Below are 15,721 nucleotides of genomic sequence, written 5' to 3'. Positions count from 1 at the left end.
TTATTTTTGTTTTTGATGATCATTTGTTTTCATAATGTATTTTAGAATGTGGGAGGTTTTCATGTCCTCTTTAAATTTCAATTGGCATGACATATATTATATCTATACATGTATATCTGGCAGCACGATGGAAGAGGGGTTAGTGCGTCTGTGTCACAATACGAAAGTCCTGAGTAGTCAGGGTTCAATCCCGGGCTCGGGATTTTTCTGTGTGGAGTTTGCATGTCCTCCCCATGAATGTGTGGGTTCCCTCCAGGTACTCCGGCTTCCTCCCACTTCAGAAGACATGCACCTGGGGATAGGCCCCTCCCACCTCCAAAGACATGCACCTGGCGATAGGTTGATTGGCAACACTAAATTGGCCCTAGTGTGTGTGTGAGTGTGAGTGTGAATGTTGTCAGTCTATCTGTGTTGGTCCTGCGATAAGGTGGGGACTTGTCCAGGGTGTACGCCGCCTTCCGCCCAATTGTAGCTGAGATAGGCACCAGCACCCCCCCTCCCAGCCCCACCCCCTGCGACCCCAAAAGGGAATAAGCGGTAGAAAATGGAAAGAGAGATAGATCTATCTATCTATCTATCTATCAATCGATAGATGGATATAATATATATAATGCCACCCTCGGGCAGGCGGTATAGGGTGCTAAAAGCTGGTACAAATTCACTAAAAATCAGCTTTTACCCAAGAGCCATAGTAGCACAATATGTCCTTCATGTCCTCATGTGTCATGTTTTTAATTTCTTTCAATTTTTTCGGACTGTAATAAGCAATAATGTTATATGCATGTGTGTATATATATTCATATGCATGCATGTATGCATCTGTGTGGATATATATACATATATAGATACATCTCTTATTTCTATCTACCTTTTTTTGTACTATTTATATTACCATATTGTACATGCACCTTTGGGGATCTGCTCCAATTTCGTTGTTCTTTGAACCTGTTCACTGCAATAATGACAATAAAACTCTATTCTATTCTATTCTATTCAAAGGAAATTTGAAAAGAACATGAAAACCTCCCACATTCTAAATTACATTATAAAAACGATTAACATCAAAAACAAAAATAATATCATTAATGTAATATTAATTGTGTTTCTTTTTTGTCATTCCTTATGCTACTGTTGTTTGAATACATTTTTAAATATTGAATTTTTTTTACAGAAATAAGTTTTATGTCTTTACTATGAAAATTTGAAATGGACAATTTTACTTTTATTTTCATAATAAGTAAATAGTATATAATAAAATATTTTTACCGGTGGCGGAAAGCTGGTTTTACTTATTTCTCTCGCGAGATTTGGAAAATAGCTGCTTACTTGTTTCTCTCGCGAGATCTGACAACACTGCGCGCGAACCAAACACGGCGAGGATAAAGCAAGATGGCGTCTGACGGTGAAGACGTTTTTGCAGTCGTCACAGTTCAGTGTTCTTAATCTGTGCCTCCATGTACACATATATGTCCTTTATTACACTCTAGTAAATAGAGTAAACATCGTTAATAACTGTTTGCATCCGGTTATATTAGTCTGAGCGCACTTTGATGCTTCTCGAGCTAGCTTAGCCTGCTAGTTAGCTTAGCTTGTTAGCTGCTAACAAAGAGAGGCGGAAGTGATCAAAACACATCACTAAGTAGAGATCAAGTGTGAGTGTAAAGTGTTGTGATTGTGTGAAAATGTGCCAAAGAACCACAGCAGAGTACGAGGAGGAACTTAGTCCAACAAAAGAGGAGAAAGAGCGACAACATGAAAAACATCAAGTTGTGTTACACAGAACAGGTTTGTTTACTTCTTACTCTCACATCTTTACTAACTTTATATTTCATCATTAACACTATTCTTCAATAAATTGTCTGTAGGAAGATGAATTGTCATGTGAGGATGATGCACTGATTGTTTTACATTGTTGATAAGAAGGAGACATTGTCAGACACACAATATTTATGAGAGGTTGATGTTTGTAACAATGTGTATCAACATGTTTACACAAAACTCACACAGTCACCGGGGGAATATTCCAGAGAGCAGGTTAAGTGCAAAGTCCTGAGTATGTAAAGCTTAAGAGTTTTACCTCCAAAAATAAGAGAGGTAAGACAAAGTCAGAGTCAGTTACCATGGTGACTGATGCTGTAAACCTAGCCTGATAGCTGGCAGGTTTGACAAGTTATATATGTGTGTCAAAGCATACTGACCTGTTATTTCCTTCATGTCGGTGCACCCTCCCTGAGATCGGTAGGTTGTGAGTTCAAACCCCAACCCAGTCATACCAAATATTATAAAAATGGGACCCATTACTTCTCTGCCTTGCACTCAGAATCAAGGGTTGTAATTGGGGTTTAATCACCATAAAAGTTATTCCCGGGCATGGCCACCGCTGCTGCTCACTGCTCCCCTCACCTCCCAGGGTGTGATCAAGGGTGATGGGCTAAATGCAGGGAATAATCTCCCCACACCTAGTGTGTGTATGACAATCATTGGTACTTTGACTTTTTAATGTGGCTGTGATTGTCAAAAAAACAAAGCCTGATCTAAAGATAACATTTTGATCTCATACCATCTCAAACCAATTGACTGTTCATTATTAAGTGAAATGTTTTATAGTCGCTTAAATTTGTCTTTAACCAAGCAACACTGTTTTATTCAGTTACTCAACTAATCGGAAAATTTCCAGTAGAACACTTGATTAATAACATTTTCAATAGCCACAGCCCTATATTTCATGTACAATTTAATATTTAGCATGTAGGAGTTAAAATGTGTTTTGTTTGTGTCCTGTAGACATCCATCAGCTGATTGGACACCAAGAAGAATGTCTCCCTCATCTGCAGGGGGACAGTTTCACTGTAAAGTATCCACAGCCCTCACATTTTAAAGGGGACAAAGATGAGCCACAGCCCTCTTATTTCAAAGAGGAAGAGGAGGGAGAGTGTCTTCTAGGGCAGGAGGAGGCTGATGTCAGCAAGTTTCCACTGACTGTTGTCTCTGTGAAGACTGAAGAGCATGAAGACAAACCACCTGAGTCCTCACAGCTTCATCACAGTCCAAGTAAGCACAACATCCACATCAATCAATCAATCAATGTTTACTTATATAGCCCTAAATCACTAGTGTCTCAAAGGGCTGCACAAACCACCACGACATCCTCGGTAGGCCCACATAAGGGCAAGGAAAACTCACACCCAGTGGGACGTCAGTGACAATGATGACTATGAGAACCTTATGAGAATCTAATACAATGTTTGTGACACATGTTCAACTGGGGGCCACATTTATCACTAAAGATGGAGATAAACATACTCATCAATCATCAACAGTGTAATTGCTGGGGTGTAACCATGTGACTTAGAGGCCGTCCTCCTTACCTCACGTGGTCAAATGAAGGCAAACATTCAATATGGCTACTGTTTATTTACCTTTAACAGCACATATGTCAGCATATTTCAAAGGTTTAGTGGTGAAGATAAGAGATGTACACCAAGTAGCATTTTTTTAGTACTGGTTCCTAATTATGTTGTCCATGAGGACCGTGAAGATTCTGGACTAACGGCACAACTATTTGTATTTTTAATTCCAGCTGACTGACGTAACTATGATACATTTTCACACTGAGTTCAGCTGCCGCTGCTACACATTACAATCAGCTTTGAATGATGATAAATAAGGAAGCAACCAAAGTTTGATGTGTGTGTTATTGAGAAGAAGATGACATAACTGCATTTCACCTTGCACTGCACACATAGTTGACTTCTTTAAATTTTCCTGAAGGAACTCTCCTGAAGGAATCAATGAAGTACTATCTATCTATCTATTTAAGACTTCAAATAAACAGCTGCTGATAAAAGACTTCCCTGCTTTAAAATGTTACAGAACATCATGTTGGAGGTGTTCAAACTCTTGTGCTAATAGAAATGCTATTTAAAATGCCTTTTTTCCAGGTTTTTATTTCCACAAATGACATGTAGTACCGACAAGAGTACTGATAAATACTGGTATCGATAAGGAATATTTATTAGGGTATCATATCCATGAATCTATAAATTTATATCCCTACTGAAAATACAAGCCAGATATCTTAAAAAAATAAAATCATTTTTTATTTGGATTTAGTTACTACTCCGGTGTCCAGCAATGTCTCAACACCGTTGAGAGATGAATTAATGTAGTTTATTTTTACTAATTAGCTATGTTTTGTTGATGTTAAACATCAGAATCAGACACATTTTATTAACCCCCGAGGGGAAATTAAAATGTTCAGCAGAATCCCATTCAAGGTCAGACAAACATTCTAGGGAGACAGAACAGGATCGCTGACGGGTCTGCCAACTTGCGGCGCCCCTTGCAAAAAAGTTGAGATACATACAGGTAAACAAGTGGGGGCAATGAGAGAAAAAAAAAAAATCGGTCCAAGCCTGGGCCCCTGGAGAGGGGGTCCAGACTGAGGCCAAGGGAAGAAAACAACTCATTGCCATAGCACACATTCCTCTTTCATGTGTGTAAGAGGGAAACATCAAAGAGGACAAAGGACATTAAAAGAGCAGAGCTGATGCAACCATCCACTTCTACATACATACATGAATAAAAAGTAAAAGAAACATATACAATGTGGTGGCTTTTGCGGTGTCCCACGCCATCGTCTGCTGGGGTGAAGGGAGCTTGGCCAGAGACGGGAGCAGACCCAACAAAGCAACCAAGAGAGCCGACTCCACTCTTGGCCGCCAAACCAAGTCTCGGCCAGTGTCCAGTCCGCATGGATGAGTGAGGATATGTCCAAAGAGACCGAGGTGTCCGATACCTGCTCATTCAGCCAAGACACTGTGAAGCTTTTCCGTCCCGGCGGTCAGTGCTAACTCCGCAGTCCTGTCTCTTCATCTGCATCTCCTCCAGGCTCTCCAAACGGACTCTGGTGTGGCAGAAACCCAGCAGCTGGTCTCCATGGCCAAAAGGCTCTCGGGAGGCAGATCCAGAAGTTCACAAAAAAGCACCGCAGAAGTCACGAAAGTGCCACCCCTTGTCACACAGTCCAAAAAGGTCCGGACCAAAAGGCAAAAAAAAATAAAATAATAATACACATATATATATATATATATGTATATATATATATAAACATGAATAAGAGGGAAACACAAAAGGATGACACAAGAGCACAGAGTTCCTGCCAACAGCAGCCACTACAGGGTCGCCATCTTGGGGGGAAAAAAAAAAAATTGCAGCATACCAGCTACAACAACACACAAATCATAAAAGTTTCCTAAAGGAAAATGTTCATATTTAAATAAGTAGAGTAAATAAATCATAAACAGGATTTTACAGTTTAAATGCAAATGTTGATGCTCCTCTTAGACACTGTTCTTTGTTCTCTTTCGGGTGTACAAGCAGCTGTCTTGTTTGTATGTAAGTGTTTTACTGCTGTGTTTATTTTTTTCATGAGTTTTTGTATTGCTTCGCTGATGTACCATATGGTTTTGACATCTTGAAAGTCAACGCCAAGAAAAAGAAGAGGGCCAAGAAAAAAGTGTCGGCCGACAAGTCCGCCGCCAAGGGCAAGAAGAGCGACGCCCAAGCAGGACGCTCCTCGTCCAGCCCCAAGAAGTCCAGAGCGGGGAGCAAGTCCAAGGCCATCGTCATGGACTCCAGCACAGACGACGAGAAGCATGGCGAGGAAGAGAAGGTGACGGCGAGGGACAAGTGGTCGGAAAAAGAGGAAGAGTCGTTGGAAAAAGAGTTGAAAACTTACCTGCAGGACTAAGTGTGCACTTGGATCTTCAATCCGCCAAACTCTTCCCACATGGGAGGAGTGTGGGAAAGACTAATTGGCATCACTCGCCGTATCCTGGATGCATTGCTCCTTAAGGAGGGAGGCTCTCACCTTTCTCATGAGGTGCTCATCACTCTCATGGCTGAGGTCATGGCAATTATAAACGCAAGACCTCTCATTCCAGTTTCAACTGACCCAGAGATGCCAGCAATACTAACACCTGCAACCTTGCTGACACTGAAGAGAGACGTCATATCTGCACCGCCAGGAGACTTCAACGTGAAAGACATTCACTCACAACAATGGCGGAAAGTCCAATCTCTCTCTGATAGATTCTGGAAGCGATGGAAACAAGAATACCTGTCAACCATACAAACTAGGAGAAGAGACTCGGCTGAACGCCGCTGTGCTACCTCCAGCACGAGCCCCCCCTTCCACAAGCGGATGCCAGACGCTCTCTCTACGGTCTAAAACTACCTCTAGGGGTGAGTGGGGGTAGGAACTGAAAGAGGTAGACAGGGTGGGAGGAAAAGTCACAGGTGGAGGGGTTTCAGAGGGGACTCTGCCACCACCATTGCCCCAATAATCACACATATAATAAACTTCTCAATCAAACAAGGCCAGTTACCCAAGGATTTCAAGATAGCAAGAGTAACCCCCCTTTATAAAAAAAGGAAGCAAATTAGAACCTGGTAACTACCGACCTGTTTCTATGCTCAGTTCCATTTTGAAAGTAATGGAAAAAATAGTTTATGAACAGGTTGATGGATACCTTGCTACTAATAAACTAATGTACAAATTCCAATCCGGCTTCAGAACTAAGCACTCCACTGACACATGCCTTCTCTAACTGAGGTGGACGCGGGCAAATACTGCGGCATGGTCATGCTGGACATTCAGAAGGCCTTTGACACCGTTAACCACGCTATACTGTTGGATAAGCTCCGAGCAATCGGATTCGATGAAACCTCATCAAGCTGGATGCAATCTTACTTGGAGGGGAAGAAACAGGTGGTAGAGGTGCCCCTCCCCTCTCAGTAAGCTGTGGAGTCCCCCAAGGCAGTATACTAGGACCTTTACTGTTCCTAATATACGTAAATGACATGCCATCAGCATGCCACTGTGAATTCTTCCTGTTTGTGGATGACTCGGCCCTGCTGGTATCCGGCAAGGACAAGTCACAGGTGGAACAAATCCTCAGTGCTGAACTACTTAATATTTGCACCTGGCTCTCTGACAACAAGCTATCCATACACTTAGGTAAAACGGAATCCATCCTATATGGGTCCCATATCAACCTTAAAGGGGAACATTATCACCAGACCTATGTAAGCATCAATATATACCTTGATGTTGCAGAAAAAAGACCATATATTTTTTTAACCGATTTCCGAACTCTAAATGGGTGAATTTTGGCGAATTAAACGCCTCTCTGTTTATCGCTCTCGGAGTGATGACGTCAGAACGTGACGTCACCTAGGTAGAGAACAGCATTTTTCTCCACCACATTACAAACACAAGTCAAATCAGCTCTGTTATTTTCCGTTTTTTCGACTGTTTTCCGGTACCTTGGAGACATCATGCCTCGTCGGTGTGTTGTCGGAGGGTGTAACAACACGATCAGGGAATGATTCTAGTTGATTTATGTAGAATGTGCATCGATTAGCACGGCATGCTAATCGATGCTAACATGCTATTTAGGCTAGCTGTGTATACATATTGCAGCATTACGCCTCATTTGTAGCTATATTTACATCCAGCCTTTCCCTCCACCCACATTTAATGTCAAAAAAACACATCCCAATCGACGGATTTAAGTTGCTCCAGTGTCAAGAAATGCGAAAGTCCCTCGTTTGGTTTTTACCGGCGATGCTACGACAGAGATGGCAAGAATGTGTGGATATCATGCGACACTCAAAGCAGATGCATTCCCAACGATAAAGTCAACGAAATCACAAAGGTGAGTTTTGTTGATGTTGTTGACTTATGTGCTAATCAAACATATGCTAACATGCTATTTAGGCTAGCTGTATGTACATTTGAAACCATATTTACATCCAGCGTTTCCTTCCACCCACATTTAATGCAAAACAAACACTTACCAATCGACGGATTTAAGTTGCTCCAGTGTCACAAGATGCGAAAGTCCTGATCGTTTGGTCCGCACATTTTACCGGCGATGCTAACGCAGACATGGCCGAATAGCGTCAATAGCTATTCGCTCAATAGCTGCAGTTTCTTCTTCAATTTCATTTACGCTATCTGCCTCCATACTCCTACCATCCATTTTAATACATGCATAATCTGTTTAATCGCTAAAGCCGCTGAAATCCGAGGCTGAATCCGGGCTAATGTCGCTATATCTTGCTATGGTAACCGCCATGTTGTTTGTATTGGCATCGCTATCTGACGTCACAGGAAAATGAACAGTGGCTTCGCACATAACGAAAATCAATCACGTTAAAGCTTTTTTTTAGGTATATTCCGGGACGGGTAAAATTCTGAAAAAAACTTCGAAAAATAAAATAAGCCACTGGGAACTGATTTTTAGTGGTTTTAACCCTTTTTAAATTGTGATAATGTTCCCCTTTAAGAAAGTCATTGATTTCACTATAAAAGTGGGTGACATTGTTATCACCTGGAAAGATGAGATCACCTACCTACGTTCCATTCTAGAAGCTAATCTTTCCTGCGATAAAATGGCAACCAAGGTAATCAAAAAGGTCAACCAAAGAACGAGATTCCTCTACAGAATCTCCTCTCTGGTCAACAAAAGCACCTTGAATATTCTAGCGGGAACTCTCATTTAACCTTTTTTCGATTACGCTTGCTCCTCCTGGTACCTTAGCACCTCCAAAACCCTTAAATCTAGACTCCAAACATCCCAGAATAAGCTAGTCCGGTTACTTTTAGACCTCCACGCCAGATCACACCTCACTCCAACCCACTTCTCCAAAGTGGGCTGGCTCAGGGTGGAGGACAGAGTAAAACAACTTGCACTGAGCCTAGTCTATGAAATCCGCTACACCTCCCTGATACCGAAGTACATGTCCAACTACTTCCTGACCGCCATAACCACAACACCAGGGGGAGCTCCACAAACCACGTTAAACCCAGATTCCGATCTAACAAAGGTCTTAATTCATTATCCTTCTATGCCACATCAATGTGGAATGCACTCCCAACAGGTATAAAAGTAAGTGCATCTCTATCCTCCTTCAAAAGCGCTCTAAAACAACACCTCCAGGCAACTTCAACCCTTTACTAATACCCTCCTCCATTTACATCCCATCTCCCCGGATTATAAATAACCTAATGTAAATAATCAAATGTACTTCTAATGTATATACTTGTTCTTATGCTATGTGAACTCACTATGTTCTCTGCTGGCTGTACATATCCTACTGTAAGACCTTCACTGTTTCAATGTCCACATTTCTCTGTTGATGCAATTGTTGATGACTGAAGTACTGATATCAACCAAAAATCCGCATCCCACCCCCAGATTGTAAATAATGTAAATAATTCAATGTATATACTATGATGATTAACATGTGTGATGACTGTATTATGTTGATAGTATATATTTGTACCATGAATTGATTAACGTGGACCCCGACTTAAACAAGTTGAAAAACTTATTGGGGTGTTACCATTTAGTGGTCAATTGTACGGAATATGTACTGAACTGTGCAATCTACTAATAAAAGTATCAATCAATCAAATTCAGAAAATAAAGACTTATACTGTGATTGAAAACAAATGTCTTTAAGGAGTGTAAGATTGTCATGTATGTCCCCTGTGGACGACTGAGGGAGTGCCTGCTCTAAAAACAATTCTTAATCCCCACTATGTTCTGGGGACGTAAGAGGGCTGACGTCACGGGTGCAGTACCCGTGACTACCAGACCAGCCGGAGGAGTCAATAGTAGAAAAACAAAAAGGATTACCAGGCGTGTATGGTGAGTCCTGGACAAGTTGAAAGTGGCTGTGTCCGTGAAGGGGTGATGGTGGAGTTAGCGTGTCTCTGTCGCTAGGCGATGCCCTTCGCCGCGGCTTCCGCCTCTGCCGACGCATGCGAGGGGGTGGGGTGAGACGGGGCGTTGCCGGACCTAGTGGAGTCAAGCGGGACTTGGAGACCTCCAAGCCCCAAGATCATCACATACGGCGTGCCGCGGAATGTCCCAGCCTGCATCGCTTGGGCTAACCTCCACGTTATCCTGTCGAATTCTTCGACTTCCGCTGCGAGAGAAGCTTCATTAGCTCGGACTTTACTGTGACGTCTTGCTGGTATCGTGGTGAAAAGTTATTCTCTCGTGGGTGCAGTGGAGGATGGAACACAGCGTGAGGATAAGGATAATGATTTATTATACACTACAAAAACAATTTTTGAACAAAAAACACTTGCTCAAGGCACTGAAAACAAAACAAACAGAACTAACGTGGAAGCTAGAACGAACAAAAAGCGCTAGTATATAAACTACGGACAAGCAAACAATATAGCATGGAAGCTAATCGTATAAGAAAAAGTCTTTTACCACAATCGGGAAATGTGACATCATCTGTTGCGTGTAGCAAACTAAACTCCGAGAACAAAAGGCAAACAAACACAGGCATATATAGGGGCAGAAATAATCAGAGGCAGCTGCACGTGATCAAAAACAACAAACAGGTGACACTAAATGCGTAACTAGGCAACCGAAACAAACCAGGAAGTACCACCAGAAACTAAAGACGTCAAATACAAAACAGGCTGTGATAACAAAACAGAACAATGACATGGTCCAAGACGTGGACCATGACACCTAAATGGATTCATCTGCTTTGTAACTTTATTAGAACGTCCTGGATTGGTTGTTTGCTGTCTGCCAAGCTGTATAACCTCAACACATATAGTGAGGGCAGAACAACACTCAATAAACGTTTGGGAACTGAGGAAACTAATTGTTGAAGCTTTGAAAGTGGAATTTTTTACCATTATTGCTTGATGTACAGCTTCAGTTGTTCAACAGTCTTGTCGTATTTTACGCTTCATAATGTGCCACACATTTTTGATGGGAGACATGTCTGGACTGCGGGCGGGCCAGGAAAGTACCCGCACTCTTTTACTACGAAGCCACGCTGTTGTAACACATGGCTTGGCATTGTTTTGCTGAAATAAGCAGAGACGTCCATGTTAACGTTGCTTGGTTGACAACATATGTTGCTCCAAAACCTGAATGGACCATTCAGCATTAATGGTGCCTTCACAGATGTGTAAGTTACCCATGCCTTGGGCACAAATACACCCTCATACCATCACACATGCTGGCTTTTGAACTCTGCGCCTAGAACAATCCGGATGGTTATTTTCCTATTTGTTCCGGAGGACACCATGTCCACAGTTTCCAAATATAATTTGAAATGTGGACTCGTCAGACCACAGAACACTTTTCCACTTTGCATCAATCCATCTTAGATGAGCTCGGGCCCAGAGAAACCGGCGGCGTTCCTGTGTGTTGTTGATAAATGGTTTTCGCTTTGCATAGTAGAGTTTTAACTTGCACTTACACATGTAGCGCCCAACTATAGTTACTGACAGTGGTTTTATGAAGTGTTCCTGAGCCCGTGTGGTGATATCCTTTACACACTGACGTCAGTTTTTGATGCAGTACCACCTGAGGGATCAAAGGTCCGTAATATCATCGCTTACGTTCAGTGATGTCTCCAGATTCTCTGAACCCTTTGACGATTTTACGGACCGTAGATGGTAAAATCCCTAAATTCCTTTCAATAGCTCGTTGAGAAATGTTGTTCTGAAACTGTTCAACAATTTCCTTACAAATTGGCGACCCTCACCCCATCCTTGTTTGTGAATTACTTAGCATGTCATGGAAGCTGCTTTTATACTCAATCATGGCACCCACCTGTTCCCAATTAGCCTGCACACCTGTGGGATGTTCCACATAAGTGTTTGATGAGCATTCCTCAACTTTATCAGTATCCATTACCACCTTTCCCAACTTCTTTGTTACGTGTTGCTGGCATCAAATTCCAAAGTTAATGATTATTTGCAAAAAAAAAAATGTTTATCAGTTTGAACATCAAATATGTTGTCTTTGTAGCATATTCAACTGAATATGGCTTGAAAATAATTTGCAAATCATTGTATTCTGTTTATATTTACATCTAACACAATTTCCCAACTCATATGGAAACAGGGTTTGTAGAATTAGCTTTCATTATCTTAGAGGTGAGAAAACAGTTCAGTATGTCAATATAGCAGCATAAGCTAGTTACTTCTGTGATCAATGCGCCGCTAAAAGTAGGTCCTTAATATTAGCGCTTATAATAACAATATCATTAATACTTTGTTAATATTCAGGTCACAAAATGTAAAATGAGTATTGTTGGCAATTTTTTGGGATGGTTATTTGGAGGACTTTGTGGGTCTAACAGAGGAGCTCCCATTGACTCCAATGTTAGCTGATTTTTTGCTCATGATTATTTAATAATTCAAATTCATAAAAGTTTGAAACAAATGTCTTACATAAGGATTGTGAATGATAGGTGACATTTTTTAAAAGTGCAGTTTCCTTTGAATTTGTCAGATAAGTAAACAGTTCTTCAAATTAAAGATGTAAAACAATTGAGGTTGTTTATAGATATTATCCACTATGAAGTTACAGTCAAACTAAGCACACAAGGGAAAGTAAATAAATAAATAAATAAATAAATGGGTTGTACTTGTATAGCGCTTTTCTACCTTCAAGGTACTCAAAGCGCTTTGACTCTACTTCCACATTTACCCATTCACACACACATTCACACACTGATGGAGGGAGCTGCCATGCAAGGCGCCAACCAGCAACCATCAGGAGCAAGGGTGAAGTGTCTTGCTCAGGACACAACGGACGTGACGAGGTTGGTTCTAGGTGGGATTTGAACCAGTGACCCTCGGGTTGCGCACGGCCACTCTCCCACTGCGCCACGCCGTCCCTAAAAGTACATTCATATACACATGAAGTACACACACGTGTAAGAATCATGTTAACCACCAAAATATTGTCTCGTTCTCCTAAAGCCAATATCGAGTATCCTTTGGTGAGCTGACCGTATCGTCACACCCTTAATTGAAAACACACCATCCCCATGACATGACACTTCCACGTGATGTAGAACAGTAGTCCCACATTTTAGACATACACGCACATCTGAAGAATATTAAAATTAAATATATTTGGTGGGCCAAACAAAATGACTCGACGAACCAATGTTTGGTATGGGCGATATGACCTCAAATCTATATCCTAACAACAATATGTCACAATATATAATTTGATATATGATTGAGAATAGAATAATTTCAAAACAGGTACACAAGCTCCTAATTTGGCAGCTCACATATGCAGTAACATATTGTTCGTTTCTAATAGTATTATTTTGTCAAAACAGTTATTAATAATGTACTTGTTTATTTACTGTTAATATCTGGTTACTTTATTTGAGAAAATAATACTGGAAATGTAATATTTTACTGCATATTTCAGCAACTAAATTAGGAGCCTGTGTAGCCTGTTTTAAAATGGTTCTATCAGTAATTCTAAATGAAATACTGTATCGCAAAATCAATTTTAAACCATATCGGTCATCCATAGTAAAAAGTCCTGTCCTGGTTTTTGTTTCTTTTCCTGTGAATAATGTTGTAAAGAGCAGCGTGTTTGTGCGTCACTGAGATTTCAAGACAGTTCATACGATAACTTGTTTTTCCTAAGTGCATGTAAAAGTACTGAATGCATTGTGTGACTGAGCAGAGATGCTGTGTTTGTCTTGCAGATGTCTGTGAAGAACATCTTCACCCTGAGCAACAGAAGTGGAGCTTCAGGATGCGGACAGAGGAGCCACAGCCCTCCCACATTAAGAAGGAAGAGGAATACCCACTGATATCCCATTTTAAAAAGGAAGAGGAGGACCCACTGACACCCCATTTTAAAAAGGAAGTGGTGGATCCACTGACTCCTCACTCTAAGGAGGAAGAGGAGGACCCAGTGACCCCTTACATTAAAGAGGAAGAGGAGGAAGAGGGCATCAGTCAGCCTAAATGGTTGGAGGAGTTCCCAGTGACTGGTGTCCCTGTGAAGAGTGAAGATGATGAGGTGAAAGGTGAAAGTGAGGAGAGGGGAGGGGGGGAGCCTCCAAGCAGCAGCTCAACACAACACATGACAACAGAAGCTGATGGAGACCACTGTGGAGGATCACAAGCAGACAAGCTCTTAGCTCCACTATCAGATAGTGAGGACACAACGTCACACTCTCCTGACACTGATGATGAAGACTCTAAAGATGATAAGACATGTCACACTGACAACACTCACTTCACATCTTCTCACTCTCACAAAACTTTTAAATACCATTGTCGTCTGAAATCACACATGAGAACACACACTGGAGAAAAACCTTTTTCTTGCTCAGAATGTGGTAAAGGTTTTACACGAAGTCAACATTTGAAAGTACACATGAGAACACACACTGGAGAAAGACCTTTTTTATGTTCAATCTGTGGGAAAGTTTTTATTCAAAGGTACTATTTAAAATCACACATGAGTACACACACTGGAGGAAAACATTGTTCCTGCTCAGAATGTGGTAAAAATTATACTCAAAGCCATAATTTGAAAACACACATGAGAATAGACACTGGAGAAAAACCTTTTTCATGTTCAATCTGTGGTAAAAATTTTACTCGAAGGCAAAATTTTAAAACACACATGACAATACACACTGGAGAAAAACCTTTTTCATGTTCAATTTGTGTCAAAAATTTTACTCAAAGGCAATCTTTGAAAGTACATATGAGATTACACAATGGAGAAAAAAAATGTTTCCTGCTCAGACTGTGGTAAAAGTATCGTACTAAATCAAAGTTTAAAAGTACATATGAGAACACACACTGGAGTAAAACGTTTTTCATGTTCAATCTGTGGTAAAAATTTTACTCGAAGGCAAAATTTTAAAACACACATGACAATACACACTGGAGAAAAAACCTTTTTCATGTTCAATTTGTGTTAAAAATTTTACTCAAAGGCAATCTTTGAAAGTACATATGAGATTACCACTGGAGAAAATAAAATTTCCTGCTCAGAATGTGGTAAAAGTTTTGTAATAAATCAAGGTTTAAAAGTACATTTGAGAACACACACTGGAGAAAAACCTTTTTCATGTTCAATCTGCGGTAAAGATTTTACTCAAAAGAAGCATTTCAAAGCACACATGACACTACACACTGGAGAAAAACCTTTTTCATGTTCAATCTTTGGTAAAAAATCTATTCGAAGGCAACATTTAAAAACACACATGAGAATACACACTGGAGAAAAACCTTGTTCCTTCTCATAATGTGGTAAAAGTTTTGTCATAAGACAAAGTTTAAAAGTAAAAATGAGAACACACGCTGGTGAAAAACCTTTCATATGTTCAGTATGTTGTAAAAGTTATATAGAAGGACGACACTTAAAATTACACATGATATAGCAGTCTGGTGAAAAACCATACTCCTGTTCAAGCTGCGATAAAAGCTTTGGTCACCTAAACACTCTTACAGTGCATATGAGAACACACGCAGGTGAGAAAGTGCTGAGTTGCAGTGTGTGTGGTGAAAGATTGTCTTCTAAGTACCAGTGTAAGAAACACAAGTGTGCTGGTGAGAACAGCAGCAGCAAATGAAACTGCAGGATTTGAAATAAACTGTCCAGACTTTCATTTTGACTTTCTAACAACATCAGCACATATAACATGTGTGACATTGTTGTTTGTCTAACACAATCTTGTTAATATGATTCTAACATTTATAGATTAGAGACTTCAGATTAGTGTGTTTATCACAGTCATGTACATGCATTAATATACACATTTGTGTACTTTGAAATGAACACAACAATTTGACTGAAAAGGTGAGACTAAACAGTACATACAATTATGT

General features: G+C 40.6%; 2 protein-coding genes across 2 annotated transcripts in view; one reads left to right on the top strand and one right to left on the bottom strand.

The window, feature by feature from the left end:
* The window catches only part of LOC133546510 (oocyte zinc finger protein XlCOF22-like), a 42,136-nt gene that overhangs the window by 8,771 nt on the left and 17,644 nt on the right, over window positions 1-15,721 (bottom strand). The window lies entirely within an intron of this gene.
* Window positions 1,366-15,501, top strand: LOC133546513 (oocyte zinc finger protein XlCOF22-like). The gene is made up of 3 exons (XM_061892289.1): window positions 1,366-1,785; window positions 2,785-3,051; window positions 13,576-15,501. The coding sequence occupies exons 1-3, from the start codon at window positions 1,683-1,685 to the stop codon at window positions 14,640-14,642; spliced, it is 1,437 nt and encodes a 478-aa protein (XP_061748273.1). The 5' UTR covers window positions 1,366-1,682; the 3' UTR covers window positions 14,643-15,501.

Source organism: Nerophis ophidion, unplaced genomic scaffold (genome assembly GCF_033978795.1).
Source record: "Nerophis ophidion isolate RoL-2023_Sa unplaced genomic scaffold, RoL_Noph_v1.0 HiC_scaffold_30, whole genome shotgun sequence".
In the NCBI taxonomy this organism is placed as follows: domain Eukaryota; kingdom Metazoa; phylum Chordata; class Actinopteri; order Syngnathiformes; family Syngnathidae; genus Nerophis; species Nerophis ophidion.
Note: the sequence above shows the minus strand (reverse complement) of the source record. Positions and strands in the feature narration are given on the sequence as shown.